This window comes from Pseudophryne corroboree, chromosome 6 (genome assembly GCF_028390025.1).
Source record: "Pseudophryne corroboree isolate aPseCor3 chromosome 6, aPseCor3.hap2, whole genome shotgun sequence".
Taxonomy (NCBI): Eukaryota; Metazoa; Chordata; class Amphibia; order Anura; family Myobatrachidae; genus Pseudophryne; species Pseudophryne corroboree.
Genome location: NC_086449.1, coordinates 33,389,996 through 33,416,872, shown reverse-complemented (window position 1 = coordinate 33,416,872; position 26,877 = coordinate 33,389,996). Strand labels below are relative to the sequence as shown.

General features: G+C 46.0%; 1 protein-coding gene across 2 annotated transcripts in view; it reads left to right on the top strand.

The window, feature by feature from the left end:
* The window catches only part of LOC134935979 (uncharacterized), a 103,444-nt gene that overhangs the window by 21,693 nt on the left and 54,874 nt on the right, over positions 1 to 26,877 (top strand). For both annotated transcript variants that reach the window (XM_063930847.1, XM_063930846.1), the window contains exon 2: positions 17,239 to 17,646. In XM_063930847.1, the coding sequence (XP_063786917.1) occupies positions 17,239 to 17,646 (408 nt within the window). The remainder of the gene's footprint in view (positions 1 to 17,238; positions 17,647 to 26,877) is intronic.

Here is a 26,877-nt window from a genome sequence, read left to right as displayed (position 1 = left end):
CTCTTTCCCAGTGCTATTCACATTAAGCTGAATTGAATTGACCCCATAGATAGATAGATAGAATATATGTCCCATCAGTGATTCAAAATATACACATAAATAAATAATAATAAAAATAATAAGGTCCATTAAACTCTACAACCCTCTTTCTTTCTCCCCCCAGTCCCTATCTGCCCCTAGCCCTCTCTCCACCCCCCTGTCCCTATCTGCCTCAACCCCCACTCTCTCTCCCCAGCCCCCTCTCTCCGTATGCAGCATGTGTGAAACAGGTCAGTATTATGAATATTACCAGCAGCAGGTTAGGAGGCTGTAACATCTCCCTGCAGTTTCACTTTCAATTTGAGCTGTGTCAGCTGCCAGAGGAATGGTTTGGTCCATGTGGCGGCCTCTAGTGGCCGGCAGTGCACATAACAGACATGAGGAGCAGACTTGGCTTTTATAATATAGTATAAGGATTAGTTAGTCAGAATTACATGCAATAAACCAACGTGTTTATTGTGCAAACAGCAACATTTTTAGATAAGCTCAACCATAGATGATGCTGAAGGCCAAGTGTGTTCAACCACCCAAACTAAAATGTAAAAATTAAAGAAGTTATTCATAACGATGGAAAAAAATAATAATCACCCGGCCTCATCAGGCAATAGACTAGCAGGACTCACATGCTGGAGAGCCTGCTGTGCTGCCCCCCAGAAAGTGGTGTCCCTAGGCATGTGCATTTATCTATCTATCTACTAGAAATGAGCGGGTTCGGTTCCCAGAGAAACCCCCCCCCCCCCAACTTCACTGTCCGAGCCCGGATCCAAGTCTGGATCGGGACTTCCCACCAGACTCGGAAACCAGAACGAGGCAAAACTTCATCACCCCGTTGTTGGATTCCCGCGGGTTTTGGATTCCATATAAATAGCAGCGAATGCCGCCATTTTCACTCCGGACTTGGAGAGTGAGGGAGACAGAACTCTGTCTCTCTCTCTGGGTGGTGGCATTGGGTGGGGTTAGTGTGTGCTCTGTAGGGGTGCTGCCCTGTCACTGTGGTGTACCTGTGCTGTGTTAGGGGTGCTGTCCTGGCTGTCACTGGTGTTTCATGTGCTGTTACGGCTGGGTGCTGCAGCTGTACATGGGTGTTGATGTCCTGGTTGTCACTGTGTTGTACAGGGTGCAGGAGCACTGTCCTCCTGTATTCTGTAAAATATAGGGGTGCTGCTGGCCCTGTATGTTGTAAAATTTCAGGTATGCAGTTATTAAAAATTAAAAGCACACTGCTCCTGTATGCTGTAAAATATAGGGGTGCTGCTGTTCAAATAACATTACACTGACCCTGTATGTTGTAAAAATTCAGGGGTGCAGTTTTTAAAAATTAAAAGCACACTGCTCCTGTATGCTGTAAAATATAAGGGTGCTGATGTCTTAATAACATTACACTGGCCCTGTATGCTATAAAAATTCAGTGGTGCAGTTGTCAAAAATTAAAAGCACACTGTTCCTGTATGCTGTAAAATATAGGGGTGCTGAAGTCTTAATAACATTACACTGGCCCTGTATGCTATAAAAATTCAGGGGTGCAGTAAAATAAATGTACACTGGCCCTGTCTTGTACAGTATTCTGTAAAAATTGAGGGGTGCAGTGAATATAAATGTACACTGGCTCTGTCTTGTATGCTGTAAAATTACAAGGGTGCTGTGAAAATACAGGGGTGCTGGCACTGTCTGCAGTTGCGATGTCTAGGCCTGACCTTCACAACACTGTATGGGAAGAGGAGGCTCATACCACCATTTGCATGCCCCCTGCAAGTGCTGGGAGGAGCACCGCCAGTCCAGTTGCTGATATTGAAATTGAGGATGTCACTGTAGAAATACACCAGGATGAGGAGGATATGGGTGTAGCTGGCCCTGTGGAGGAAGTTAGCTATGAGGATTCTGATGGTGATGGGGTTTGTTTGAATAAGGCACCAGTGGAAACAGTTGTTGCCCATGGGATGAAAAAGCCTATTGTCATGCCTGGGCAAAATACTAAAAAAGCCACCTCTTCGGTGTGGAATTATTTCTCCACAAATCTGGACAACAGGTGTCAAGACATCTGTTGCCTTTGTCAATCCATAATAAGTAGGGGTAAGGATGTTAACCACCTAGCAACATCCTCCCTTATACGTCACCTGCAGTGCATTCATCATAAGTCTTTATCAAGTTCAGAAACTTTGGGTAATAGCGTAAGCAGTCCACTGATACCAAAATGATGTGGTTGTGTTTGAATATTATTTCTCTGTGAGGATGAGGATGTAAACACTTAAGGAGGGGGAATCTGAAGATGAGGATGACATCTTGCAAGGAGAGATTAATTGCTTCTTTTTTGGTGGGGGCCCAAACAAACCAATCATTTCAGCCACAGTCATGTGACAGACTCTGTCGCTGAAATGATTGGTTTGTTAAAGTGTGCATGTCCTGTTTATACAACATAAGGGTGGGTGGGAGGGCCCAAGGACAATTCCATCTTGCACCTCTTTTCTTTGCCACATCATTCCAGGAGTGCGGCCCTATATGGGGTGCTGCCCCTCTGCCCTATCAGTCCAGGGTGCTACCCCACTGCCATTTAAGTCCGGGGTGCTGTTGCCTGTCTGCTTTGCTGTGTAATTCTTTAGGGGTGCTGCCTATGCTGTACAAATCCAGGGGTGCTGCTGTACTTGATCTTAGGTTTAAATGAAAGCCTAGAGCAAATATGAAACAAGCTTCAACATCAAACAGATTTGTGAAAATTAGCTGCAAAGGTGGAAATGGAAAATGCCGAAGTGTTTTTAAATAAAGTGGGGAAAGACTACATTTGTGGCCAAAGTCAGTGTGACTCAGAGGAGACTGAATCATAATCCAGTGCAACTGCCGGAGAGGTACAGTAAACTTGCTGTTTTCTGCTGGAGCATTAGAGAGAGGTTCTTCTCAATTATTTAATGTTAGGGACTCACTCAAATGAATGGCTCCAATTAGTCAACCTTAATTTTGATTTATTATTGATGTTCCACATTTTGGGATTATTTATTTTCAAGATGCGCATTTGTTGTACAGGGTTCTTTCCCTAAGGGCTGCGTAGGGTTATCGCAAGACCTTGTGGTGTTAGAAGAACAGAGTTTCAGTGATCTTGCTTTGCATCAGCTTTCCATTACACTGCAGCACTAGATGGGCCAGGAGCTCCTGTGAGGCAAAAACAGTTACTGATTAAGGCCCAGTATGGAGTCTCATGGTGGCTTACAGTCTGGAAGATGTCTGGATTGCCAGGCTGAGGCATGCTGTGGGCACAAAGGGTAGCATTGCTTCCTCCCACAGTCCCACTGATAGTATGAAATGAGTTTGGACTATAGATAAGTGGGTTCGGTTTTACTCGGATTTAACCGAATCTCCTTATTGGCTATCGGACATCACGTGTTTTGGATAGCCAATAAAAAAATCCAGAAAATAAGAAACGGCGATAATTCTGGTGTAAAGAACCGAGTAAATTCGAACCAGCTCATCTCTAGTTTGGACTGTAGAGTGGTAAGCTCCACTAGGGCAGGGGCTCAATAACAAAAAAAATACTGCACAGTCATGCATAGTACTTTACCGAACCCACTTGATCTCAACCCATCCGGGGCTGCTGTGGGGGCTCAGGAGGGGCTACTAAAACATCAAAGGGGCTGCTTTATTTAAAAATAAAATATGAATACAATAAACAAGACACACAGGTATGCTCACATGCGTGTAACTGGGGGCTGTGAAAAATGAAAATAAGGCATCTGATACAAAATATGTAAATAAAAATGCAGTAAAAACTTGGAAAAAAAAGAAACCCACGAGATTTTAACAAAATAAGTCTCCAGACTCCGTGGAGTGGAAATAACCAATCTTGATCCTGTGGTATACGCCAGTGTATTTGCATCCCAGCATTAAATCCAAGATTATCTTAATCCCTGAAAATGGAGAAGAGGGTACAATTTTGGAGGTTTTGGCCCCTAGGTTTTCAGTTTGTCCAGTAATGTGCTAATTAATAATTATATATTTGCTTGGTTGAAGTCCTTTCTGTTCCACATCAATATAGGATTGGAGGTGAAAGTCTGTGTGTTGTTCCTGATTGCGTGTGCCTCTCTAATTTTTAATCACCTTCTTGACACTGTCCTCTTCCTCTTGCCTCTTCTCATAATGTGAAAAGTCATCAAACATGGTGGTGGTATATTTGTAGCTAGCTATGATTCGGAGAACTTGGCGAGCTTTTTCCAGAGGGACCACCTGTCGCTGAAATGATGGGTTTATTAAACTGTGCATGTCCTGTTTATACAACATAAGGGTGGGAGGGCCAAAGACAATTCCATATTGCACCTCTTTTTTTCTTTGCATTATGTGCTCTTTGGGGCCTAGTTTTTAAATCTGCCATCCTGTCTGACACTGCAGCACCACGCCTAGATGGGCCAGATGTTTGTGCCGCACACTTGTGTCGCTTAGCTTAGTCATCCAGCGACCTCGGTGCAACCTTTTCTCTTCTTTGTATCATGTGCTGTTTTGGCCTTTTTTTTATACTGTATTTGCCCTCCTGTCTGCTACTGCAGTGCCACTCCTAGACGGGCCAGGTGTTTGTGCCGCCCACTTGTGTCGCTTAGCTTAGTCATCCAGCTACCTCGGTGCAACTTTTTTACCTAAAATCAATTTTGTGAGGTGTTCAGAATAGACAGGAAATGAGTGGAAATGATTGTTATTGAGGTTAATAATACCATAGGACCAAATTTACCCCCAATTTCTGTGATTTTAGCTGTTTTGATGTTTTTTTTTAAAAATCATCCAGATCCAAAACCAAAACCCAAAAGGGTATAGATCCAGAACACGAGCAAGAATCCAGATCCAAAACCAAAACACAAAACACGAAAAGTGCCCACCGCACATCTCTAGATAATACCAAGGAGGGGAAGTGAAGAAACACTTAAGAAGAAAAAAGATGCGCTGTACAGTTACCGAGGTTTCTGGAAAGAGGAACAGACAGAACACAGCTTCATTTTATTATTGTTGGGGGTAAAAGGAACAGGGATTGAAGAGAAGGTGAGAAGAGGGCAGGACAAAAAAAAAGGGAGACAGGAGAGACAGATAGGGCCTAAAAATCAATGGCCAGAGCTTGTGTGGAAAATCCCCAAAAGCCTCCCTCTACAATGCCAGACCTGGGGTCACATTCAGAATAAGCGAGGGACTCAGGAAGAAAATGTATCTCACACATAATCAAGTCACATATACTATATGCTTAGATAAATGTCATGATCCATCTGCTCCCAACCCAACTCCCCCCACCACCACCACCACCACCACAACCACCACAAGCACCGCAACCACCACCTCCCTTATTCTCTAAAAAAAACTAGAATTATGACACTTTCAAGTGTTGGGTTTAGTGATCATATAAACCAGGGGCATTTCTATAATGAATGCGGGGTGTACAGTGCACCTGAGATCTTGAGTGTAGGAGGCCACACTACATTTTGTAGAAGTGGTCCGACATGGGCAGCACAAGAGATATAAGATACCGTGTAGTCATGGGAGCATCACTGTATGGCAGAGTTGCTGTACTGCAGTGTACTGAGGGGGTGATTCAGATCTGATCACTGCAGTGCATTTTCGCATAGCGGGCGATCAGGTAGTAATTGTGCATGCGTATGCACCGCAATGCGCACACACGGCGGACAACAAAAAAGGTCATCACCGGTCAGCGACAGAATGGTGCGAAAAATCTGATTGCACGAGTGTTCACAAGGTGATTGACAGGAAGAGGCCATTTATGGGTGGTAACTGACCGTTTACTGGGAGTGTCCGGAAAAACATAGGCGTGCGCGAGCGTTTTCAGGGAGAGTGTGACGTCAGCTCCGGCCCTGATCAGCCTGTTCTCATCGCACTGTAGGAGTAAGTCTTGGGCTGTGCCGAGACTGCACACAGTGGATTTTTGCAGCTCAGCGTACACATGGGATCGCACACTTGCACTGCGAACAGGGCTGTTTCTAGCCCTTGTGGCACCCGGGCGAATATAGGGGCGTGGCTTCATAAAGGGGCATGGTCAGTTATGTCCCCTGTAGAGTTGTGCCCCCGTTTGTGCCCCCTGTAGAGTTGTGCCCCCAGTAGAGTTGTGCCGCTTATAAAAAAATAAATAAAACAAAAATAAATTAATTAATACTTACCATCCCCGCTCCTGATTCCCGACCGCTGCTGACCTCCGTCTCCGGCCGCCGCCGGTGCTCCTCGGATTTATGGAAGAGACGTCATGACGTCTCTCCCATAGCACAGCATAGACACTAGAGATCAATTATGACCCCTACCGTCTATGTGCCGGTCCCACAATGCCGTGCGGTGTCGATGATGTCATCGCGCACCGCACAGTAGTGACCGCACAGCACCAGGGGCACCACCAGTAGCGGATCTTGCCATGGCGGCGGTGCCCTCCGGATCGCGGCGGCACTCTCCAGAAGTCAGAGCCCTGGGCAAAAATCCTTTGTGCCCGTAGCAAGATCCGCTACTGACTGCGAATATACACTTCCCCTTTTTTTCAGCCCAGTGAACAGGTCTAAGTCACCCCTCGAGTGCGGCGGACTAGCTGTCATGTGGGGGGTAGGGCCACATGACAACACACAAAACTGGCCCCGCAGACTCGATGGCCTACCGGGAATCTTTCTAATGAGCCCTATAGCCAATCCGCCCCTTCCTAGAGCAGCGGAATTATTTGCAATTTGAGTGTTTTTGTTTTGGTAAAGTGACTGGAATAACCAAAGCTGTTGATTCTTTTTTTTTTTTTTTTTTTTTATAAATGTTCTGGGTGTTTAACAGTCTGAATATCAGGACATCTGTTCAGTGTTAGAATGGGGCATTAAGGGCCCACCAGAGAAATGCAGATTTAGGGGCCCATTCATATGGGTGTGGCCAGCCAGAGGGGGTGTAACCAGCCCCCATGTAGGTTTGGATAACAATTAGAAAATGCATGGTCTGGGCCCCTTGATAAATATATACAGTAAATACTGCTAGTGCATGCATGATAATGTACCGGATTAACAACAACAATGCACTGTAGAAAATACACCATAGTCCTGTGCAGTATAATGTAACATATGTATAATGTACAGTCTGGAACATAAGTGCCCCCCCTCCCCCCCTGGCAGTGGGGTCCACCTGGGGTTCTTCTGTTCCCCTGTGGCCAGTTCAACCCTGCATATGTTGGTGGCAACATCCGGAATGAGAATCTCTGTCCAGAGTTTGGAAGGCTAGCCATCCCAGATGAGCAGTGTCTGGAATTCAGTGGTCGCCAGCCTCCTCTCCTTCCACTCTGTTCCACCCCACATTCCCTTCGCTGTGTCCTCCAAGGGAAGCTTAGCTCTGTCCCACCGCCCTCCTGCTTGGTCTCACGTTTCTCCTGCTTCCTTTCGGCTGAGATGAGACTCTTACAATGTCATGCAGGGGAAGTCTCAGTTCCCAACAGAGGCGCAGAGGAGGGAATTACTCCACTTGTCTCTTGGGGAATGGAGAGCTGCATAATGTCCAAATTAACTGGATCAAAGTTGTCACCCTGTCACAGCTTTTGGAGGAATGGCCCATACACCAGGTTGGTTTTCCCTTATTAATGGTTGCCGCTTTAAAAATAAGGTAATTCTAGAATGAAATTCTGAACCTCCAGCTTCTCGCACCCTATTACATTTATCCCATGGAGTCTAACATATCGGTGGTCTTCAAAGGGCCTCCTGCAAGGGGGTTTGGGCTTCATTGTGCTTAATACACCTATTGAGGTTCTCTGACTATGTATGGGATCATGGTGAATATGAGGACAGACAGCGGCCGTGAGGCATTCAGGAGCGGCGGGAATGGGTCAAAGCTTCAGCAGATGGGCAATGCAGAACCAAGGGACAAGTTGATTTAGTTGAGAGGAAATAGCCAAAGTCGGATACAGGAAATCACTAGGAACAGAACCAGGGAAGTAAGAGAGGAGAATAGTCAGGTGGACCAGATCAGAATCGTGGTAAGATAGTCACGCCAAGTGTGACTGCAATCTGGTGTGTGTGTACACTCACACCCGCGGCCTATTTACATAGAGATTACAAAGCAGCGTATAGCGGCGGGTGCGACCATACACAGCTTGGTGTGGCAAATATTACACGCAATGCAACTCCCAAGGCCCTGCACCCTGGGTGACAGCCCTAGTTACGGCCCTGGCTACAGGGGAAATGCCATGCTATCATTGCTGTTTGAAAAGGGGCAGACAAGGGCATCAAACTGAAGCTTTAGCTTATCCTGCCAGTGGGAAGATCATTATTGAAGAGGGATCTTCTGATCTCCCCCTAACCAGATCCCATACTACTCCCCTCCTTCCTGTCAGTAATGTTTATCTGTGTAAGCGCGGGATTATGGCTGCACATACACAGTGAATAGGCTGCATAAGAGACAAGAAGTAAAGTGACACCTGCTATCAGAGTCGCTGACATGGCATGAGTTTTTTTTAATTAAATTGTTCCCTTGAGAAATCCACAGATAGTGAGGATAATAATCAAGCAAAAAAGTGAGGGGTGATAAACAGACCCCATGATCTGACGGTGTTTCATATTCTGCTAAATCTGTTACACTGGGCCATATTCCTAACTCTTTTCCATTATGTCACACCTTTTTCAGCCTTAAGGTGCATACACACTGAGCGATTTTGAGCTCAAAATCTCCTAATACTGTATGTATGGCCAGGCGATGAGCGGTGAGCGCTGATGCGCACTCCCGAACCATCGCTAGCCGCCGCCATCCATCGGCCTGTTTTACCCGCCGAGTGAACCACTTTCCACAGTCTCCTGCTGAACATCGCTGGGCCGGGTGAAAATCGCTGTGTGTGTATGCACTGTGTGATTTTCCGCCCATCGATGTTCACATCATCACTCTGCACACACACTGTGCAAAACCGTCCAGTGTGTATGCACCTTTATTCATTGAGGCTGTAATGAAGGAGATATCACTCAAATCTCCTTGTTACAGCCTTGCCACAATTATTTCCTCACTCACTCACCAAAGTACGGGGATGTAGAAATTGTGGAACTCTTCAAACCCTGAAAATGCATTATCTTCGGAAATGTCATGGTTAACTGTCCAAAATCCTGAGATGGCATTCAGTTTCCCAAATATCCTCACAAGCTGCCTGCAGCCTGTGTGTCAGTTGTATAGCAGCGGTATCCAGGGCTGCCAAGAAAAATCCTGGGTCCCGGTACAACAACTTTCTCGGCCCCCACTGGAGGGGGTATGGCCACTCCTCTTTGGGGGCGTGTCTAGCACATGTGAAGCACATACTCACAGGAGCATGGCATGCCTCCCAGCCAGGGCAGTAGAGATCCTGGCTGGGCCCAGGTACTTTTCAGGGGTCATGGCCTAATCAAAAGATGCGTTGACCTGGGCCCCCACTGGGCCCCTCTATCAGACCTGGGTCCAGGTAATTTGTACCCCCCCTCTCTCGACGCCACTGGTGTCTCTTCATATCCCCTACTGCTGTGCTGAGTTCTGTGCGGCTCAGCTGCACTTCTGTGTCCCCAGTCCGCTGCACTCACCGATTCTTCCTCCTGCTCCCCTTGGCCGCATCTCCTCCTGTGCCGCTGAACTGCTCCCCGTGTCCCCTTATGCGCCGGCTGTGCTGTGTGAGGCTTAGCTCCAGCTCCCTTCGGCTTCCCCACTGCTCTCACGACTCCAGCCGTCGGTGCCTGCTCTCCTCCATCTCTGACTTTCCCGCACTCCCCAGGGCATATTGTAATAAAAACCACAAAGTGTTGGCAGTAGTGTGATACCCCGTTTGGCAGGCATGGCTATATTATGTTTGCGACCTTCTCCAATCACCAAAAGGTAAGTATGGGTGAATTTGGTTACTGCAGAATTTTCTGGGATAGAGATGGTATCCTGTCAGTGAGCCGGTGGCTGCGCTGCGCTCACCGTGCTTAGGGGCCAATGGCGAGCTTTGCTTTGCTCGCCACGGGTTCTATTCTCCCTCGGGGGGTGGCATGGACCCATCACCCGAGTGGGAATACCAGCTGTCAGGATTCTGGCGTTAAGATCCTTACAGCCAGTTTCCCGACACCCAGAATATTAACTACATTCCAAATTCTCTAATAAGTGGTTTTAGTGATGTTTAAGGAAATTTGGTTTATTAATATAACACTTCTTTCGAAGTTTAGCAAATACAATCACATCAACCCTCTGCAAGGGCTAGAAGTCAATACAAATAGTAACAATTTCTATCAGTTGACATACATATAAGTTTCATACATTTACTCATCAACAATGTATATTAAGTATTGCAAGTTGAATTTTTCAGCAACAAAATGTTACAAGAAACAATACACCGTACGGCAGTAGTTATATATTTGGACAATTAATAGCAATTAGGCAAAACACGCTTACAGTTAATAAGCATAGAACAGTGCATTAGGAATGACGTGGCTGCTGTAACATTGGTGCAATTAAAATCCTGCTAGGAGTCACCTAGAATACTAAATGGTAGTGTCAGTAGGTTCCATGTAGGCTAGCGTGTAGAGCGACCCCCCGAGAGGATCTATGTCAAAGCCATATAGCATGCAAGTTAGTCCATTTATGTGCAATAGTATCGTTATAAGTGACAGGATTTATTAACGGAGAAATGGGCCCTCATTCCGAATTGTTCGCTCGCTAGCTGCTTTTAGCAGCAATGCAAACGCTAAGCTGCTGCCCACTGGGAGTGTATCTTAGCTTAGCAGAAGTGCGACCGAAAGAATCGCAGCGCTGCTACAAAAAAAGATTGTGCAGTTTCAGAGAAGCTCGAGACCTACTCAGCGCTTGCGATCACTTCAGACTATTTAGTCCCTGTTTTGATGTCACAAACACGCCCTGCGTTCGGCCAGACACGCCTGCGTTTTTCCAGGCACGCCCCGCGTTTGTATCTGTCACGCCTGCGTTTTTTCACACAGTCCCCGAAAACGGTCAGTTACCACCCAGAAACACCCACTCCCTGTCAATCACTCTGCGGTCAGCAGTGCGACTGAAAAGCGTCGCTAGACCTTGTGTGCAACCACATCGGCTTTTGTGAAAGTACGACGCGCGTGCGCAGTGGCACACCATACGCATGCGCAGAAATGCTTATTTTTAGCCTGATCGCTGCGCTGCGAACAACGGCAGCTAGCGATCAACTCGGAATGACCCCCATGGTTCCTTCCTATTCTAGCTTTCTGCTACCTGTGCTACCTGCGAAGAGTCTCTCATAATTCCAGATCCTTGTAGATGGGATGTCCTTGAAGTTGTCAATGGTGGAATGAGGGGAATTGGGTTAACGATACATAAATTTAGGCTTCAGCCGTCAACTCTCAGTCATACATTGAGGACACAGATGCACTTAGCGTATACAATTAACTATAGTTTCTTTCAGGGGAACAGGTACAGCTCCAACGGACAGGGAGTTTATTCAGCTTACAATGTTTAAAAGCGATCTCAATCATTATTGTGTTTCTATACATGGACTAGAGATGGGGGTTTTCACAGAATAGCATCTCAGGGCCGTAACTAGGTGTGTGCCGATGGTGCATTGCCCACAGCGCTACTGCAGTGAAGGCGCACCATCTGGCATCAAACCTCCCGTACGGCCATTTTCGGCGCTACTTACAGCCCTTGCTTGTGTCCCACCTCGTGTCCCCGCCTCTGAGTGCTGTCGTACGTAGCTGCCATGTGGCAGCACACACCTTAACGCTGCACCGCCACCGCCGTGCTTGAGTCTCAGCGCTGCTACCACAGCTAAGTCCGGTGGTGTGTGCAAGGGACTTGCGCAGCCGGCAAGTGAGAGCAGCATCCCTTTACTCCGAAGCTGAGTACCGCTGGCGCTGCTGGCTGTTACCTGCTGCCGCTGGCCAGGGCTGCGAAGAGGTGCCGTTCCCCCCACTCCATCCCTGAGGTCAGGATGTTCCACCAGCAGTGTGTAGCTGCTGCCGGAGCGCATTGAAAGGGGCAGACTAGATGGGCCAAGTGGTTCTTATCTGCCATCAAATTCTATGTTTCTATGTTTCTATATTGTGTGGATGGTTAATAGTGGCCTACCCCCAGGCGAGTAACAAACAAACACACACACACCAGAACCACCACTCCTCTGCCTGCTTAATGTGTACAAAAGGGGGGCCCTGCCTAATGTGTAAAAAAAGGGGGACTATGCTGATGTAATATGTTAAAAAAGGAGGACTGCTGCTGAAATGTGTAACAAGAGCAGGGTCGGACTGGCCCACAGGGGTACCAGGGAAACCACCGGTAGGCCCCACTGCCTGAGGGCCCACTCCTCCCTCTAGGGATCAGGTTCCAGACTGTGCACTTGTATTATACATGGTAGATATGTTGCATTACACTGCACTAGACTATTGTGTATTTCAAGCCTCTGTGGAGGCTGGCCACACCCCCTTTGTAGGCTGGCCACACCCCTAAGTATGGGCCCCTATAACTGCATCCCCCCGGTGGGCCCTACATGCCCCAGTCCGACACTGAACAACAGGACTCTGCTTGCTTAATGTGTAAAAAGGGGGACTGTGCTACTGTAATGTGTAAAAAAAGGGGACTCTACTGCCATAATGTGTAAAAAAGGGGACTCTGGCTGCCTAATGTGTAAAAAAGAGGGACTGTGCTGCCGTAATGTGTAAAATGGGGACTCTGCTGCTGTAATGTGTACAAGGGGACTATACCTGCCGTACTTTGTAAAAGGGATCTCTGCCTAACGTAATGTATAAAAGGGAGCTCTATGGCTACGCCCCTTCCTGATGAAGCCTCGCCCCTATATTTATGGCACGTGCATTGACCTCGTTTTGTATATCGGGGGTGCACCAGTGCTGTTTCTCGCACACAGCGCTAAAATGTCTAGTTACGGCACTGTAGCATCTGTACCAGTTTATCGCTCATTGGCGCTGTATGAATGTTCTTAATGGATTAAGGGGCCTATTTATTACCATCCGCATCCAGGATGTGGATGACAGGTGATAAAATAGCCCAAACTCTCACTGTGATAATTGACTACATCACAGGGATGTTTCAATTATGGCATGCAGGGGCAGAGCTTGCGGTCAAGCTCTGTATCTGCGATGAATCTCCGCAGCATCATTGGGGTATTTTTCATAAAAATACCCCGATGTCCTGCTGCGCATGTGCTGCCCCCGCCAACATCGCACGCTGTGGTCCCCCCTTCAACAGATCAATATATATTTACCGGTCCAGGGAGCTTGTCTGTGCCGCTTTTGTTGTGCTGCCGGGCAGCGGATCCTGTGTGCTGCGGTGACCCCCGGTGCAGCATCACTTTACTGCACCAGGGTCACACTGCATCATATGGGGCACCCGGCGCCCGGCAGCGCCAACCGGAGCAGAGGCCACCGGCTCCCTGGACAGGTAAGTATGTTTGGGGGTTTTTTTTACTTTTTTTTTTTACTCTGTGATCAGCTCCATCGGACACACATAGCTGATCACTCTGCCAGGTCCCCACGCAGCCTTCTCTGCCAGAGGGCAGAGAAAGCTGGGCAAAAGCGTGCAGATCACAGTGCTGCCTTGTGATCTTGCCAGCCTGAGCTGGCGAGATTATCACAGGGCACACTGCGGTATTTTTTCACATTTTTTTTTTGTAAATTCGGCCACTTCACATTTCCCATTATAAGTATGGGGAATGCGATGTGGGTCACTAAAAAAAAAGTGAATTAAAGGGTTTGGAGCAGTTTTTCATGAAAATTGCCCAAATGCCCTTTAATACATTCAGGTGATACTAAAATAATGTGAAAAGGGTGTGAAAATAGAAAACAGCATTTTTCACATTATTTTAGTAAAAATTTTAATAAATAGACCCCTAATACTGAGAGCTGAAGTTGCTATTGCAAATGAGGATCTCCCTCCACATCCCATGGCAATCTCTGTGTACATGTGTGTACTCACACATTCACCGCTTACACTGTCTGGCTGTGCAGACTTTCACCACTAGCAATTAGCATTGAAAGTATAGTTGATACAGAATTACTCTGGTACTTTATTATCCAATCGTGGTGAATGAGATACTTAATTATAGGAGTCCTTCAATACTGAATAGGCCTCTCAGAGAGAAGTCACTTGGGAATGGTTATTTGCAGTCAGGCCCCAACTTATCCAATGCGTCGGGTCATTTACCATAATATTTGTTTTGTATGTATTACTACTGTAGGTACTTGAAGCAAAGCTGAGCGCGTTGGTGGCTTCAGACAAGGTCGTAACAGAGCTCTATTCCTCCCAGTGCTGGCCTTTTCACTAAACCTGGACTGTGACGTCATGATGTCATGCCTAGGGGGAGGGTTTTCCGAATCTGGGAAGGTAGAGCACTGCCTGGAGAGACCTAAAGGTGTGTACACATGGTGAGATCCTTGCTATGCCCGATTTTGACTATGCGATTTCCCTTGAACTCCCCCAGAGCCCAGATACCACAGATAGGACAGATTTTGACTATATGTGCTTGAGATTTTCATCTATATACGATTTTGACTAAGTGCCAATTTTGACTATACCTTGTACTAGATAGTACACTAGATAGTCAAGAGTGACTTACCTGCACAGTCTATCTAGCCTTACATTAGCGACCCCACGGCAGCGCGCATCGGGATCGAATCTGTATCGCAAGCTGGCTAACACCTTGAGATATGCACTAACTTTTCTTGCAATTTTGACTATATAGTCAAAATCAAAAGAAAATATCTCACCGTGTGTACACACCTTTAGGATGCTCGGGAAAGCTCCACAGGCTGCTTGCCCAGAGTTCCCATGGATGCTTCAGGTGGCTCTGCAGTAGTGCTTCTGGTTGCAGGTGCTGTGGTGCAGCAATGATGCTACTCCCAAGGCCCTGCACCCTGTGGTGAATTTTCCATTAAACACATGAGGCACGTGCCTAGGGGCGGCTCTTGTTTGGGGGCAGCACTTGGATGCCTGTGTTGTTATTGTCAGTCCGAAATTTTTGAGTAACTGCAAATTATTTCCCCTCTACTGTATCATACTGCATCATGATTAAGTGTAAATGGGTAGGACATGCACATAGTGCTCCTGTAAGCTCTCCTACTTACTGTAGTAAATAATATATAAATGATTAAAAATAGAACGAAATGTCACAGTTATGGCTTTTTTAATTATTCTATTAAATTGCCAATTTTCAAATGAGGGATTAAAACTAATCAATGAAAGTAATAAAATTAGGCAGAAGGACGGCTGTTTCGAGATGATTAGTCGCTTTTTCAAGACAAGCCTTGAAAAAGAGACCAATCATCTCGAAACGCGTCAGGCGGACTCCACCTGTGACTTGCACCTGGGAGACGAACACATCGCCACTGGTTGAAGCCTAGGAGCCAGATGCAGGGTAAACCGGTTACTCTGCATGCACCATAGCAACACCTGCGGCTCCTCCTCACCGGTTGCGGTATGCCCCACCTTCCTAATTTCTCTTATCTGTTTTAAAGAGTGCCATCTCTTTTATTTAAAAGAAAAAATATTTTAATTAAGGATTTTTACATATATTGTTACACGTTGTTATTCTATTAAATAAGATATTTTATTATATCTGGAAACATATTAATTCACTATGCAGCTACATTGGTTTCGCTGGGCAGTGCTACCTTTAAGACACAATCACATTCGTTCACATTCAGCATCTCAGGTTTCATTGGGGAAACCTAGTGTCTTTTGAGGCTTGCTCTCGCTCAGAGAGGCGCCTGAATAACCCCCCCCCCCCCGCACACACACACACTTTTGCCACTGCCAGGTCACGCATACCCTACCCCAAGGCAGATTCCATACTGCTCCCCTCCTTCCCGCCAATAATGTTTATCTGTGTAAGCACAGGATTATGGCTGCACATACACAGTAAATAGGCCACATTAGAGACCAGAAGTAAAGTGACACCTTGTATCAGAGTTTCTGTCTTGGGATGATTTTTTTGTTAAAAAGTTTCCTTGAGAAATCAACAGATAGTGGTGATAAAAGATAATAATCCAGCAAAAGCATTATGGAAAATAAACAGATCCATTGATCTGGCTGTGTTTCATATTCTGTTACATTAGGTTACACTGAGTCTATAACTCCTCATAATAAGATCTGAGCAAGTTCATCCCAGTTGCCCGGAGGCAAGATAAATATTTGTGCCCCCCCCATATATAGATAAATATAGAAAATATAGAAAAATACAGTATGTGTGTGTGTGTGTATGTAGTATACTGAAAAAAAAAGTATATATATATAATTACATTTCATTGTCATCTATTTTAAACCACACATTTCTTAGGAGGAACGCACAGGATTAGAACCCATGACCTGTTATACAGCAGGCAGACACCTTACTGATCAAGCTGCATAGCAAGGCTGCAGATTCTAATTATATGAAGCTACATAGTATTGTCAATTCAAAACCATTGCAACTAGGCAGATCTACAATATGTCGTGTACAGCTACATACTACATAGATCTGCTTACTCACTCGCAATACTGATTATTTATGTGACAATTATATTACAAGTGTCATATCCAGGATTAGAACCCATGACCCTATTACACTAGAAGCTTACACCTTACTGATGGAGCTATTTGCTCCTATAGAGCAAGCATGAGAATTCTAACTATGTGACGTTACTTGTAATTGTCAGAGAAGTAATTTCATATAATGAAGAGATAGCGGCGGCTGTCAATTAACTTAATTGAATGGTGTCACTGAAAATGGAACGGTAGGAGTGGTGCCCCCTTAAAGAGCAGCAGCCCGGCGGCAGGTGACTCTTTTGCTTCCCACATTTACGCCTCAGAATCTGAGACATTCTACATGGAATAAAAAAATAGAAACACACTGAAAGGTGAAAACAAATCAAACTATGTTTATTTATTGGACCCTAAAATGTCAAAATATCTTAAATAAAAGATGCACATTTCATACATCTGTATTTCAGAGACTGTGTCATTAATTTTGCAGGTAAACCAGCGTGACATGTACTGAATGGATATTAAGACTCAATGTAATATTGGTAGTTATAAAGGACTATTGTTGAAAAGTTCCAAACAGGCATTATTAAATACAATTGCTAGGGTACAAAGATTGTAACAATAGAATAAAACCCATCATCCATGATTCAGCCATAGTTACTATTAAGTCTGAGACAGAACAATATTAAACAGTGACAAGAAAGAAAAAAAAGTAAGATCTGCATAAAATGTGTAATTTCTCCAACTACACAACAGAGAAATTAATGATCTTTGTCCCTGTAGGAGGAGCCTATTGTGACCCGGGTAATGCATATTGCACAGAACAACCAGGCGTGATAATGGTGGAGGAAGGAGGATCTGTGACACTTCCATGTACCTTCACTTATCCAGAGGACTGGGACAGCTCCACCGAGGTCAAAGTGTACTGGAGACAGGGAAACACCAGCCCGTGTGGGAATGTAGACTTCATTTACAATCACACAGAAGGCTGGACACATAGAGACTACAGAGGACAGATCTCATTGGTGGGAAACCCCCAGGAACAGAGGACAGCGACTATCAGAATCCAGAACCTGAAGAAGACAGATGGCCCCATGTTCTGCTGCCGGGTCAGGATAGAAAATAAAGGCAGAAATGGAGATAAACTAAAAGAGTGGCAAAATCCTCCCGGCACATATATATACTTCAGAGGTAACACCCATCAGTCATATCTCATAGCTCCCTTATGTCTCTGTCACTGGGCGGGATGTACTAAGCGTAAAATGCGGTAAACCCCCATTTACTGCATTTTCCTAATGTTCAAAGCCCCAGCCGCTGGGTCAGTGCCACGGAGGGAATCGCCAGCTTTTGCTGGCGATACTCCATAGAAGCCTATGGGCTTCTTTTCGCAGCGCTGGTGTGAGGGATCCTGTCGGATCCCTCCCAGCATGCCCGTGGCTGGCCCTGTCATTCTGCGCATGCTCAGAATGACTCCGGGGGACGACAGCCGGAAGTCAGGGAGACGCGGGGTATTGTGAAGGACAGCTCTTATTGGAAGAGCTGTCCTTCGCAATGCAAATTGCATATGTAAGTACATATGCAATTAGCATCATGACGATCAGCGGCAATGTCTAATAGTACATCCCGCCCACTGTGTCACCCTGCAGGGGGAGGGACAGGCTCATAGCTCCCTTCTGTCTGTGTCACTGTGTCACCCTGCAGGGGGAGGGACAGGCTCATAGCCCCCTTCTGTCTGTGTCACTGTGTCACCCTGCAGGGGGAGGGACAGGCTCATAGCTCCCTTCTGTCTGTGTCACTGTGTCACCCAGCAGGGGGAGGGACAGGCTCATAGCCCCCTTCTGCCTGTGTCACTGTATCACCCTGCAGGGGGAGGGACAGGCTCATAGCCCCCTTCTGCCTGTGTCACTGTATCACCCAGCAGGGGGAGGGACAGGCTCATAGCTCCCTTCTGTCTATGTCACTGTGTCACCCTGCAGGGGGAGGGACGGGCTCATAGCCCCCTTCTGCCTGTGTCACTGTATCACCCAGCAGGGGGAGGGACAGGCTCATAGCTCCTTTCTGTCTGTGTCACCGTGTCCCCCTGCAGGGGGAGGGACAGGCTCATAGCTCCCTTCTGTCTATGTCACTGTGTCACCCAGCAGGGGGAGGGACAGGCTCATAGCTCCTTTCTGTCTGTGTCACCGTGTCCCCCTGCAGGGGTAGGGACAGGCTGATAGCAGGACTGTCTTAACAGCAGTGCAGGCCCCTGGGCAAAGCAATGTACTTGGGCCCCTGCCCATCCTCCAGCGGTAGGGGTGGGGGGTGCTATCAGTGGCAGATTTGATGTCCTGTGGGTGGTAGGGGGTGTTCTATCTTCTGCTCAGCATGTAGGACCTGGAGATGTAATTTCTGCTTATTACTCCTTTACTGCACAGATGGTGGGAGATGAGGGCAGGAGGGAGAACACTAAACTGTAAAAGGGGGCATTGGGCTGATGAAGAGGCCCCAGTACTTGACTTCCAGGGTGGTAGGGCATATCTCCCAACTGTCCCGATTTTTGTGGGACAGTCCCCTGCTGGGGGAGGGACAGGCTCATAGCTCCCTTCTGTCTGTGTCACTGTGTCACCCTGCAGTGGGAGGGACATGCTCTTAGCTCCCTTCTGTCTGTGTCACTGTGTCACCCTGCAGGGGGAGGGACAGGCTCATAGCTCCCTTCTGTCTGCGTCACTGTGTCACCCTGTAGGGGGAGGGACAGGCTCATAGCTACCTTCTGTCAGGGTCACTGTGTCCCCCTGCAGGGGGAGGGACAGGCTCATAGCTCCCTTCTGTCTGTGTCACCCTGCAGGAGGAGGGGCAGGCTCATAGCTCCCTTCTGTCTGTGTCACTGTGTCACCCTGCCGGGGGAGAAACAGGCTCATAGCTCCTGTCAGGACGCACGACCAGCATCGGCGTCCTAAACACTCACCAGTGTCACTGCAGGTATGGCAGGGGGTCCATCGGGTCCTCTGACAGGAGGGCTCCAGTGTCTGGCAAGCTATGATTGAGTACATAATATCTACCTTGGAAGGACCAGCTCTCGACTGGGTTTCTCCCTCATGGGAACATTCGGATCCTATCACTTCAGACTACTCATCATTTATTTCTTCTTTCAAGCGCATTTTTGATGAGCCAGGTAGACCAGTGGCAGCTTCTATGGATTTACTTTGTATTAAAGAGGGCTCTTGCCCGTTGGGACAATATGTAATTCACTTTTCAAACTATTGCCTCAGAGCTGCGCTGGAACAATGATGCTTTGAAAGCTACCTTTCTCAGCGGTTTAGCTGAGCATTTGAAAGATGAGCTGGCAACTAAAGATTTGCCTGAAACCCTGGAAGTCCTGATCTCTTTATGCATTAAGATTGATCTACGCCTCTGTGAGCATGGTCTAGAACGTAGTCGGGGTGACCATCCCAGAATTAGTTTGGCTCCTACTTTTCATCACAAGTCCCTATCTATGGAGGAACCAATGCAGTTAGGTCGCTCTTGTCTCACTTCTGATGAACGACAGCACAGATGTCAGGAGAAACTGTCTGTATTGCGGCTCACCCAATCATTTCTTAATGAATTGTGCTAGCAGTCTGGGAAACAAAGCTTTCTAACCTGTATAGGAGGAGTCAGGTTGGGAGTAGTCGGCAGCCATCCTCCTAAAACAGACTGTCTAATTACTGTAACCTTCAAGAGTATCAAGCAACCTTATCAAACTCCTGCTTCCATTGTCTCAGGGGCCGCTGGGAATTTAATTTCATCATCTTTAGTTCAAACCTTAGAGATACCTTTCAAGGGTCAACAGCAACAAGTCATTCTCACAGAAGTTAACGGAACTTGGATCCCCGGAGGGACTATTACTCATGTTACAGAACCTACATTTCTCTCTGTAGATACTTCTCATCAGAAACAAATATTTTTTTTTTTGTCCTGCCTTACAAGAAACATCATGTTGTCCTGGATTCACCATGGCTTCGTCTACACAACCCACACATTGGTTGGTGCACCTCTAAAGTTGTAGCCTGGAGTCCTTCTCGTCAGGAGACCTGTGTCTCACAAGGATATAAGTGCCATGAGACTTCTCTTTCATCTTCCTCACTTCCTATTGAACATCAAGACCTCTTAGACGTTTTCTCTGAACTAGCTGCTGATCAGTTGCTTCCTCACTGACCGTGGGACTGTCCGATTGAGTCCATTCCAGAGACTCAGGCTGTGTTGGACTATTTGCAAGAGAACCTGAAGAAAGGGTTCATTTGGCCTTCTGTGTTACCTGCTGGTGCAGGTTTTTTTCATCAAGAAAAAAGATGGTGACTTACGTCCGTGTATAGACTATCACAACTTAAATGACATAACTCTTAAAAATAGGTATCCATTACCTTTGATTACGGTACTCTTTGACAGGATCCCGGGGGGCCAAGGGATGGCCATTATGATTACCTGTTTATGCCCTTCAGCCTCTGCAATGCCCCAGCAGTCTTCCAGAATTTTGTTAATGAAATCTTACGTGACATCCTTTATCGTTAGGCAGTGGTATATCTGGACGATATTTAGACTTTTTTCACACAATCTTCAAAGTCATAGAATGCAAGTCAAGGAGGTTGTCAGCATTCAGAGTCTTACCCCCAGTTCTGATGCCTGCGGCCTTTCTGTTATCCGGCTGGTGTGGCTGCGGCGGATAGGAGCTGCGGTAGTGAGGTCCTCCGGTGCGGCTGCCGGGCGTCTGGAGGCCGGGATCCAGGTCCAGGGGAGCGGAGCATGGCAGCAGGAGGTGTCTGTTTCCAAGTGTCCTGTTGCTGGAGTGCGTCGTCTGGGAGGCTGAGGCCAGAGGTAATGGCTGTGTGCTGGTTCCACATGTGTCCTCTGTGCAGGAAGCCGCCATGTTGGAGACCAGGCCAAGCCAATAGGTATCCCAGCAAATGCGGTGCTGTTTCCCCTAATAAAAAGGGGTGGAAGCTTAGCTATGGTGCCAGTGCTTCAAGTTACTTGCTGCTGTAAGGTGCTCAAGCTCTGTGCTCCCTGGTTAACCCCTGGTATCCTGGTTGTGAGGAGGCCGCCCAGCGGTCAGATCTGTTATTGCAGTTCTTTGCTTCCAGTCCACCTGTCTTTGTGGTTTAACTGGTGGGTCCTCTATCTGGTAGAAGGTCTCCTTTTGCTGTCAGTGCTCACAGTGATCATCTCTTCAACATCGTTCTTCAAGTCATCTCATCATTCAGTGTTCTTCAGCATTGTTTACAAATCACAAGTCATCACTTCATCCAGTGTATTTCAGCATCATTTACAAATCACGTCATCTCCTCATTTGGTGTTCTTCAGCATTGTTTACAAATCACAAGTCAGCTCTTCATTCAGTGTTCTTCAGCATCGTTTACAAATCACAACTCATCTCCTCATTCAGTGTTCTTCAGCATCTTTCACAAATCACAAGTCATCTCTTCATTCAGTGTATTTCAGCATCGTTTACAAATCACAAGTCACTTCTCCATTCAGAATTCTTCAGCACTGTCTACAAGTCACGAACAATTTTGTTCTTCAGAACTCACTTGGACTTATCTCCTAGTTGTGGTGTATTATTGAAGTCTCATTAAAACTGAATTAATCTTTCTTCAGTGTATCGTCCTCAGTCATTGCCCTCACTGCTTATCCCTCTCCATCTTCGGGACAACTCTTCAATCCTTGAGTAAGAACTATATTCAGCCACCTCGTTTCCTTCCTTTGCCGAAAGCAGCTCCCTCAGTCAATTGTCAGTCGTCAGATCCACAGCTCAAGCCGAGCGTGACAGAGCTACTTCAACGTTTACGCAGGAATAAACTTTCTGACAAATTGTCTAAATGCACTTTTGATGTCTATAGCATACCTTTCCTGGGGGCATAATCTCTGGCTCTGAACTTCACATGGATCAAGAAAAGCTATCTGCCATTCATTAGTGGATTGTTCCTACTACACTAAAAGCTATACAATGTTATCTTGGCTTCGCCAATTATTACCGGAAATGTATTAAGAACGTCTCTACAGTTGCAGCTCACATTGGGGGTCATTCCAAGTTGATCGATCGCTAGCTACTTTTAGCAGCCGTGCAAACGCATAGTCGCCACCAACAGGGGAGTGTATTTTTGCTTTGCAGGAGTGCGATCGCCTGTGCAGCCGAGCGGCTGCAAACACATTTTTTGCAGAACAAGACCAGCCCTGTAGTTACTTATTCTGTGCGATAATTGTTGTGACAAAGGACCCGGAATTGATGTCAGACACCCGCCCTGCAAATGCCTGGACATGCCTGCGTTTTTCCAAACACTCCCAGAAAATGGTCAGTTGCCACCCACAAACACCCTCTTCCTGTCAATCTCCTTGCGTTCGGCTGTGCGAATGGAATCATCGCTAGAACCTGTGCAAAACCACAAAGCTCTTTGTACCCGTACGACGCGCATGCGCATTGCGGCACATACGCATGCACAGATTCACCATTTTTTTCCCTGATTGCTACGCAGTGAACAACGGCAGCTAGCGATCAACTCGGAATGACCCCTAATATTGGCTTGACTAAGAAGGGAGCAAATCCTGCAAAATGGTCTCTGGAGGCTCTCACTGCTTTCTGTCAACTCAAGCAAGAATTTATTTCTGCTCCTATCCTCTCACAGCCAATGTTGGAAAAAACATTATTTTTTGGAAGTTGATCCATCTAATGTTGGAACTGGGGCAGTTTTATCTCAGTATGCAGAGGATAAGGAGTTACATCCTTTTGGCTTTTTTTCAAATACATTTTCTCTGGCTGATCAAAATTATTCCATCAGGGATGAGGAGCTCTTTGTGATTAAGTTTGCTTTGGAGGAGTGGAGTTAACTACTTGAAGGAGCTCTTAATCCAGTCACCATCTTCACTGATCACAAAAACCTGCTTTATTTATCTTCTGCCAACTGTTTGAATCCAATACAGGCTCGTTGGGCTCTATTATTTGCTCATTTCAATTTTTGTATCAAGTATCGTCCGGGGTTCCAAAATGCCAAGGCTGATGCCTTGTCTAGATCCTTTTTATCTAAAGAAGAAGGAGATTACATCCATGAGAGACCCATTATCAATCCTCTGGCTTTTGCTGCTACAAAACTAACAGTACCTCCGGGGAAGTCTCACGTTCCTCAATATTTAAAGAAGCATCTTCTCACGTGGGCTCATTCCTCACGTTTTGCTGGGCACACTGGGGTTTTATTAAACTTTCAAGTTTCTGCAATCAAATTATTGGTGGCCAACAATGAGGCAAGATATTTCGGAGTTTATTAAATCTTGTTCTACAGTGCATCCAGAAAGTATTCACAGCGCTTCACTTTTTCCACATTTTGTTATGTTACAGCCTTATTCTAAGATAGAATAATTTATTTTTTCCCTCAATATTCTGCACACAATACCACATAATGACAACATGAAAAAAGTTTTTTTGAGATTTTTGCAAAATTATTAAAAATAAAAAACTAAAAAATAAGAATTCACAGCCTTAACTCAATACTTTGTTGATGCACCTTTGGCAACAATTACAGTCTCAAGTATTTTTGAATATGATGCCACAAGCTTGGCACACCTATCTTTAGGCAGTTTTGCCCATTCCACTTTGAAGCACTTCTCAAGTACCATCAGGTTGGATGGGAAGCGTCGGTGCACAGCCATTTTCAGATCTCTCCAGAGATGTTCAATCGGATTCAAGTCTGGGCTCTGGCTGGGCCACTCAAGAACATTCACAGAGTTGTCCTGAAGCTAATCCTTTGATATCATGGCAGTGTGCTTAGGGTCTTTGTCCTGCTGAAAGTTGAACCGTTGCCCCAGTCTGAGGTCAAGAGCGCTCCGGAGCAGGTTTTTATCCAGGATGTCTGTACATTGCTGCATTTGCCATTCCCTCTATCTTGACTAGTCTCCCAGTTCCTGCAGCAGAAAAACAAACCCACAGTAGGATATTGCCACCACCATGCTTTACTGTAGGGATGGTATTGGCCTGGTGATGAGCGGTGCCGCTTGGCATTCACGCCAAAGAGTTCAATCTTTGTCTCATCAGACCAGAGAATTTTGTTTCTCATGGTCTGAGAATCCTTCAGGTGCATTTTGGCAAACTTCAGGTGGGCTACCATGTGCTTTTTACTAAGGATTGGCTTCCGTCTGGCCACTCTACCATACAGGCCTGATTGGTGGCTTGCTGCAGAGATGGTTGTCCTTCTGGAAGTTTCACCTGTCTCCACAGAGGAATGCTGTAGCTCTGACAGGGTCACGCTGTCACAGCTACAGCATTCCTCTGTGGAGAAAACCTTCCAGAAGAACAACCATCTCTGCAGCAATCCACCAATCAGGCCTGTATCAGGTTCTTGGTCACCTCCCTGACTATGGCCCTTCTCCCTCGATCGCTCAGTTTAGACGGCCGGCCAGCTCTAGGAAGAGTCCTGGTGGTTCAGAACTTCTTCCATTTACAGATAATGGAGGACACCTTGCTCATTGGGACCTTCAAAGCAGCAGATATTTTTCTGTACCCTGCTCCAGAATCCTGTCTCGAGGTCTACAGACAATTCCTTTGACTTCATGCTTGGTTTGTGCTCAGGCATGCACTGTCAAGTGTGGGACCTTATATAGACAGGTGTGTGCCTTTCCAAATCATGTCCAATCAACTAAATTTACCACAGGTGGACACCAATTAAGCTGTAGGAACTTCTCAAGGATGATCAGTGGAAACAGGATGCACCTGAGCTCAATTTTGAGCTTCATGGAAAAGGCTGTGAATACTTATGTACATGTGATTTTTTATTTTTTTATTTTTAATAAATTTGCAAAAATCTCAAAGAAACTTTTTTCACATTGTCATTATGGGGTATTGGGGGTCATTCCGAGTTGATCGATAGCTGTAAATGTTCGCTGCTTCGATTAAGGAAAAAAATGTCACTTCTGTGCATGCATATGCGGCGCAGTGTGCACGCGCGACGTACTTTCACAATGGCCGATGTATTTTCACACAAGGTCTAGCGAAGCATTTCAGTCGCACTGCTGACCACAGAGTGATTGACAGGAAGTGGGCATTTCTGGGTGTCAACTGACCGTTTCAGGGAGTGTTAAAAAAAAACGTAGGTGTGCCAGGAAAAATGCAGGTGTGGCTGGCCGAATGCATGGCGTGTTTGTGACGTCAAATCCGGAACTGAATGGTCTGAAGTGATCGCAAGCGCTGAGTAGGTCTGAAGCTGCTCAGAAACTGCACAATATTTTTTTGTAGCCGCTCTGCGATACTTTCGTTCGCACTTCTGCTAAGCTAAGATACACTCCCAGAGGGCGGCGGCTTAGCGTTTGCACGGATGCTAAAAACTGCTAGCGAGCGAACAACTCGGAATGACCCCCTTTGTGTGTAGAATTTTGAGGGGAAAAAAGAATTTATTCCATTTTGGAATAAGGTTGTAACATAACAAAATGTAGAAAAAAATGAAGTGCTGTGAATACTTTCCGGATGCACTGTACATGTGCTCCACACAAGTCCTCTCATTCTCCAGTGGCTGGTCTTCTTTACCCTCTTACTATTCCAGTTCGTCAATGGACTCACATAGCTTTGGATTTCATTACAGATCCACCAGTATAAAAAGGGTTCAATACCATTCTTGTGTTAGTTGACAGATTTACAAAAATGGCCCACTTTATTGAACTCATTGGACTTCCTTCTGCTGCTAAGCTCACCCAAATCTTTTTCTGTGAGATCTTTAGACTGCATGGACTTCCATTATAGTTTGTGTCAGATAGTGGTGTCCAGTTCGTTGCTAGATTCTGGCAGGCATTACAGTACTGTACAGCTATGCAAGTCAAGTTAGATTTTTCAACGGCCTATCATTCGCAATCCAATGGCAAAGGGTCAACCAGAAATTAGACACTTTTATTCATCTGTATATTTCTTCTTCCCAAGATAACTGGCTGGAACTTCTTCCGTGGGCTGAATTTGCACACAATCTTCGTTATCATACTGCATCTACAACTCTTTTTCTTGCTAATTATGGCAATCAGCCACTGTTTCCAGAGTTCTGTCCTCTGCCTGCCTATGAAGTACCAGCAGTATCATCTGGAATACAAGCTCTTTCACACGCTTGGAAGGGCATTTATATTTCTTTAAAGAAAGCATCCTGAAATTATAAAACTCAAGCTCATAAGAAACATTGGGCTTGTACAAAATTGCAGCCGGGAGATCGGGTTTGTCCACCAATAATTTCAGACTATTAGTTCCTACCATGAATCTTGTTCTATGGCTTATTGGCCTGTTTCCTATTGAGAAGGTAATTAATCCTGTGGCCTATACTCTTAAACTGCCTAGACACCAAATTCTTTTCATGTCTCCTTGTTTCATCTGCTTGTCCTAAACTGGTTCAGACCTTCTCCACCCAAATAACCACATGTTCAATTAGAGCGTGGATCAGAATTTGGAAT